We start from the raw sequence: 7,215 nt of genomic DNA, 5'->3' as shown, positions 1-7,215 counted from the left end.
GAATTACTTGGCACAGAATTGTTGAAATACCAATAAGAAAAATAAAATAAGCCTACAATGATCAGATGAGTTTTCCATGTGGTAGCAATAGGTCTTATCCACTTCTGTGCTCTTTTCCCTGCACTGAGCTTCAGCAGTTGGGTTTCATCCCAACAGAGAAGGGAAGAGAGCAGGAGAATCCCAAATAGGAAATTGATTGCTCCCCATTCAGTACACATTACTCTTCTTAATGTCTATGGGATGACATTTCTAAGGCCTAAAGCCTTGTGGAGGGTCCGGCCAAGGGCATTCTTCACCTCATTATTTCTCAGGCTATAGATGATGGGGTTCAACATGGGAGTCACAACAGTGTAGGACAATGACAGCAACTTTTTGCTCTCAGGAGAATTATTGGATTTAGGCCGGAAGTAGGTGAGGCTTAAAGATACGTAGAACAGGGAGACAACAAGGAGGTGGGAGGAACAGGTAGAGAAGGCTTTATGCTTCCCCTTAGCTGATGGAATCTTAAGGATGGCAGCAGCAATGTGAGTATAGGAACACAGGATCAGCAAGCAGGGTGTCATGACAACAAGAATGGTTCCAACAATTGCATAGATCTCAAACAGTGCTGTGTCTGCACAGACCAGCCTCAGCACAGGTGGGCTGTCACAGAAGAAGTGATTCACCTTGTTGGTGCCACAGAATGGAAAGCTGAAGAGCCACGTGGTCTGCACAGTAGCTACGGGAAAGCCTGGAAACCAGGAGGCAATAGCCAGTTTGGCACGTGTCCTTTGGTTCATGATGACTGCGTAGTGCAAGGGACTGCAGATGGCTACATAGCGGTCATATGCCATGGTGGCCAGGAGGAAGCATTCATCAACTCCAAAGAAGAAGGAGAAATACATCTGTGTGGCACAGCCAAGGAAGGAGATGGTTGTGTCCCAGGCAAGCAGGGTCCCCAGCATCTTGGGCACAATGACTAGGTTGAGGCCAATCTCTAAAAAGGACAAGTTCCTGAGGAAGAAGTACATGGGACTGTGCAGCATGGGGTCAGCCAAGGTAACCAGAATGATGAGGCTGTTTCCCATTAGGGTGACCAGGTAGATGATTAGAAATGTCAGGAAGAGTAATGACTGTATTTCAGTAGGTAGGGAAGAGAAGCTCATGAGGATAAACTCCCCAACTCTTGTCCAGTTTCCTCCAGCCATAGATGTACAAATGAATCCCCAGCTGTGGTCATGAAGAGAGATTCTTGATTGGAAGAGTCAGACTCTGGATTTGATTTTCAGACTCTTTTTTAGTGTCAGGAAAAGAGGCAAGGTCAAGATCTCAGTTGGAAGAGGAAAGGCGTTGTATTCTCTAAGAATAAAGACACAGGGAAGAATGGCCAGTGTTTAAACTCAGAGATGGGCCTGGGCCAGCTTCTGGAGGATTTGATATTTCTTTATTTGTACATTAACGTATACAGAAAAGTTATACCAAACCAAAACTATAAGTCCCTGAAAGGGCCACCAACGGGCATATTTTGGGAGAAGTGATAGTCCCGAGAACATCTAATCTTTTGAGAAACAAGACCAATGTTCATGATTTCATTAAAAACACATACATGGGGGATGCCTGGGTGATTCATTCAGTTAAGTGTCAGCCTTTGGCTCAGGTCATGATCCCAGGGTCACGGGATTGAGTTCCTCATTGGGCTTCTTGCTCAGTGGGGAGCCTGCTTTTCCCTCTGCCCACTTCTTACTCTGTCACTCCCCTGCTTGTGTGCTCTCTCTCTCTATCTGACAAATAAATAAATAAAATCTTTAAAAAAATACCCCAATACATGTGCATTTATCAAAGCTTTAGGAATATATTTACAATTATAATGCAGAATAATTCATTAACAATTTTTCTACTCTTCATGAATCTTTCTTGCCAGCTGAAATTTGGGAGGTGAGTGAGGGGCTTAGTATGTATTGAGGACAGTTAACACATGCCTTTGTTTTGTCCTTTTATATGTGCCTTTTATAGGTGAGGAAACTGATCCCAGAGAAGTTAAAGAACAGCAATTAAAATGGTAAATCTCAAATCCAAAACAGATTTGTTGGATTCCAGAGTTCTCAGATTTCCACTGGACCATGCATCATTGGACTGCTCTGCCTTGATCTGAGGACCAACTCATTAATACTTAAGAAAATCAAAATAGGAATTTCTGCAAAATCACATTTTGTATTATTTATTTCTACTTTGTAATTTACTATCATATGCTCTTCTTTTCTTGTTATTTTGGTAATCTAGAATATTGAGTTCTAATAGAGGAATTATTAGATGAAATTGGAAAATAAATAAAAAAGAATTAGAGAAATAAAAAAAAAGGTTTGGGAACTACTGTACAAAAAAAACCCACAAGCTTAAAAACAGAAATTAAAACATTAAGAGCAGTAGAAACCAGAATTGAAACAAAGTAGAAGACAAACAAACATGTGGTCCTTGTTTTGGATACATTCCAGCAATAGACTTTTATTCTATGCTCAACAATTTCGACCTTACTCTATAAAGAAAGCCATCTGAATATTTGGAAGCACAGGGGAGACGTTGTTATATATGCCATGCAGAAAGATCACTCTGACATTGAGAATGGACAGTATAGGGTGAAATTAGTGGAGTAATCAAATCTGTATACCCGAGATCAAGAAGACCAGATGGTATGTTCATCCCTATTTCATATATAATACGTTTTTAGGCAGTAGACAAACTAATGACATATATAATCCATTTTTAAGCAATAAAACTAATGAAGAGAGAGTAGACAAACTAATATTAGTCAGGTCATGGTGAGTAATTTGAATTTCAAGATTGTATTTAAAACTCTAAAACATCTATTCAGGAAGAGAAAATCATTTTTGACAAAGGATAATGATCAATCTAAGATATCTCTGAAACACCAAAAATTAAATGAAGCAATGTCTACAGCTTTGAACTCAAATTCAGAAAAACCAAATATAAGCTTCAAAAAAACAATAATAAAAGGATCACTGATGCAGCAAACAGAGGGTCTTAATTAGAAACTCCTACTGTCATTTAATACAACCCAGCCCTGTGCTTTTTGGAATAAGTAAATAGAGAAAATAAGTAAATAGAGAAATCATGAGAGGTATGAAGACAATAATCCAAATTAATGGGATGAATCCAAGACATCAGAATAGTTCTTCCCTTTCTTAAAAAAGAAACTAAAAGAAACTGAAGACACATTAATTTTTTTCAATATATACTCCCAAAAAATGCTATATGATATTAAATATTGAATAAGTAGTTATAAAAATGAGAGTCTTGGGTCAGAAAAGACCATGGTAGCTGGGGGGGGGGGGCGGTGAGGATGGTGACCATGATTATAAAATTAAAAGGCTGTGGAGCATAGTGTTGGAAACTTAAGAAAACTGAATTGGTGAATTAGAATACAAGTTTGAGAAATTATACTCACATTACTGAGAAAAAATTTGAAAATAGGAAGATAATGAGAATAATGAAGTAAAGTACAGGAAATAAAATCAATTTGATAGGCATTCCAGAATGACATGACAAAGAAAAGAGAGACAATACTCAAAGAAGTACCAGGGGAAGAACAAACATCTCTGAGCTAAAGGAAGGCATGACTTTTTGAACTGAAAGAATCTCTAGGTACAAAACAAAATAAATTTAATAAGGTTTACACAAACATTTCTTTATATTAGTGAAAGTTTTCTTTTTTTAACTTGAAGAAAGGGAAAAATTCTGTTAAGTAACTGGACTGGAAAATGATAAAAATAAAACAAAAATAATTTTATTTTTTTATTTTTTTAAAAGATTTCATTTATTTATTTGACAGAGAGATAGCCAGCGAGAGAGGGAACACAAGCAGGGGAAGTGGGAGAGGAAGAAGCAGGCTCCCAGTGCTCCCGGTGGAGCAGGGAGCCTAATGCAGGGCTCGATCCCAGGACCCTGGGATCAGGCCCTGAGCTGAAGGCAGACACTTAACAACTGAGCCACCCAGGCGCCCCACAAAAGTAATTTTAATGACCCCTATAAACCACATCCAAACAAAAACTTTAGCTCAACTGTAAAGGAAAAGAAAATCAGAGAACTCTATTTCTAGGAAGATGGGAGAGATGTGCTTTTCCTTATTCTTTCCACTAAGTATAACTAAAACCCCTAGACATTATACATGAAAAGAGTGTAAGAAGATTATGAAAGATGGACAGAAGTTAGGGGAGCTAGGCATCTCAGAACCCAAGGAAGGTCATGGTAGTAAGTCCATTGGGATTTAATTTTGCCTCATATAACCCAGACTACTTTCTCAATATAACCTGAATATCTATGTAAAAAATAACAGTCAACACTATACTTACAAGTAAAATATTAGAGCAGAGATTCTTAAATTCAGGAGATCATGCAATCTTTTGAGAATCTGACAAAAACTATGGAATCTTTCTCCTTCAAAAAATATGTATAATATTGTATGCATTTTGGAAGAAGTCTCAGATCTCCTGAAGTCCTTCTGGAGACTCCCAACTTAGTTTCACAATAAATTTTGGAGATTTTGGCCAATGCAATTAGACCAGGAAAATAAATGAGAAGTAAATATTAGAAAGAAAAAGATGACATTATTATTAAAAGAAGATGAAAAACTATCAATATTAAGAGATTCAATTGGTTGGCCAGTTTCAGGATTGACATAGCAAATAAGTGGTTTTCCAATATTCATGAAAAAAAGCTAAGTAGGGAAAAAGTTTCACTGTATCATTAAAATACAGAGTACTTTAGAATAAGCATGTTAAAAGTAGACATGCCCTTATGGAATGTAATGTACTTACATAATGTTAGAAAACTGTCTTAGACAAATTGAGTGCTATATTGTCTTTATGAAGAAAACAATAGTGTTATAAAGATGCCAATTACCAACAAATAAAAAAGTAAATTTAATTTAATTCCAAAACATTAAGAAAAGTAGAGCAAGAAGTATATACACAGTCAGATATTAGAACATATTATAATACTACTTTACAATGTTTTATTATATTCTCTCTTAATATTCAAATGTTTTATTATGTTTATGTGTGCATGCTTTGAAGAATTGTACTTTAGGCAAATAATTGAAACAGAATGACTCCCAACAGTAGTGCTTATATGAGACAAATTCAATAAACAGCTTCAGGTCAACTTGAGGGGAAAATAAATGTTACATTCTCACCTTAAACAATACACCAAAATACATCAAATATGGATGATTTAAGTGTAAATAGGAAGCCATAGTTGAATTTGAAAAAAAATGTATGTTAATATTTACATTAGCTTTCTGATGAAGGTCTTTTGCAGCATAAACTCTAAAACAGAATCTAAAAAAGATAAGATTCATTGATTTGAACATATAAAATTAAATGTTTGAACATTAAAAGCCTAACATAGAAATTAAAGATAAATTCCAAATAGGGACAATATATATAAGATAAATTTTAAGAGATTGTTGTGGTTTATCCAAGAGAAAATTAGGTAAAGCTATAATCATTCAATTCACATAATCAGAAATCAAATGCCAAAAAAACATGAAAAATATTCAAATTAATCAGAAATGAAATACAATTTTTAACAAGAGATTATATTTCTCAAAAATTTAAAATATTAATTATTTATTTTGGGTAAAAGTGAAAGAATATAAACATTTGAACATTGTAGGTCCAAATAATAGGGGGATTTCACAGTATGTATCAGAGACTCTGAACTAGCAATTCCATGTCTACAATTTTAGATTAAGATTATGTGTAAATTTCATCTGCTAGAATTCTCCTCTCAACTCTATTTACAATAGAGTAATTGAAACAAATAATAAAGGATAGTCTAAATGTATAAAAATAGATCAGTGAAATAAATTGTACTATATCTACACTATGGAATGCTATGAATTCTTTGTATGAGTTTCAGAGGTAGAATTTAGTGATTCATCAGTTGCATATAACACCCAGTGCTCATTACATCAAGTGCCCTACTTAATGCCCATCACCCAATTATCCCTTCCCCCACCAACCTCCCCTCCAGCAACCTTCAGTTTGTTTCCTACAGTTCAGCATCTCTTATAGTTCTCCTCCCTCTCAATTTTCATCTTATTTTGTTTTTCCTTCCCTTCCCCTCTGTTCATTTGTTTTATTTCTTAAATTCCACCTATGAATGAAATCATATGGTATGAAGCAATTTTAAAGTATGTTGTAAGAATATCAAATGACATGGGAAAATATTCAATATGTTTTGCAAAGTTGATAAATTAGGCTACGAAATAGTATGTTCAATGTAAGACAGTTATTTCAAAATGAAAATTTATATATATGCATACATGCATGAATATACATATAGAAACCTTCAGTTCTATTCTTTTGTTAATATCTTAGTAATATAATTACAAGTGCTTTAAATTTCTTCTTTGTATTTTATATTTTTATACTATCTACAGTGAAATATATTGGTTTTTATTTGAAGAACAAATACTTGGACATAATAAGGAATAGCATACTTATAACGCACACACAAAAAAACCCATGAATAAAAGGTAAAAATGGCAAACAGAAAAATATTTGCAGTAATGGCCACAAATAAAAAGCATTTCTCTACTTGATAAGTAATGAGTCACATAAATAATTTTTTAAAAGACATGACCTCCCCAAAAAAGAAAGAAAAGATGCAAAATTTTATTTCACCAAAAAGTGCCAATGGCCAGTAGCATATAAAAATTCTTCTATTTTGCTAGTAATAAAATTAAAAATTAACATAGAAATTCAATTTCTTCATCAAATTTGAAAAATTGAAAAATATTCAGTGTTAGTCAGGGGCAGTAAAGTAAGCAATATCTTATTTTGTTTAGGGCTGTGTAATTTAATCTCTCTAAAAATTAGGCACAATTGGGTGAGGATTCTCTACTGTTCATACATTTTGATGCAAGAACTCTTCTGTTGAAGAGATGGAGGCAATGATTTTACATGTAAGTTTGTTCAGTGCCAAACATTAGTGATAACTTGAAAATAATCATTAATAGGTAAATGAATGAATGGTTCAATTATAAAGCATGAATTTAAGGAACTATCATGCAACAATTTAATTTTGAAGAACATTTATTGCTGTAGTGCAACAATCACCACATAATATTAAATGAAAAGATAAAATGCCAACCCTGCACACATATAATTTCTAATTTTGTAAATATATGCTTATAGAAAGAGGCTGAAAGGGTAT

The 7,215-nt window shown here is 34.2% G+C and overlaps 1 protein-coding gene across 1 annotated transcript; it reads right to left on the bottom strand.

The window, feature by feature from the left end:
* Positions 1 to 233: 233 nt before the first annotated feature.
* On the bottom strand, positions 234 to 1,369 carry LOC103681395 (olfactory receptor 10A2). The gene has a single exon (XM_008710959.2). It carries the CDS (start codon positions 1,185 to 1,187, stop codon positions 234 to 236), a length of 954 nt encoding a protein of 317 aa, XP_008709181.1. The 5' UTR covers positions 1,188 to 1,369.
* Positions 1,370 to 7,215: the final 5,846 nt, after the last annotated feature.

Source organism: Ursus maritimus, unplaced genomic scaffold (assembly GCF_017311325.1).
Source record: "Ursus maritimus isolate PB19 unplaced genomic scaffold, ASM1731132v1 scaffold_16, whole genome shotgun sequence".
Classification (NCBI taxonomy): Eukaryota; Metazoa; Chordata; class Mammalia; order Carnivora; family Ursidae; genus Ursus; species Ursus maritimus.
The sequence above is the reverse complement of the archived record's forward strand: the minus strand, read 5'-3'. Positions and strand labels throughout refer to the sequence as shown.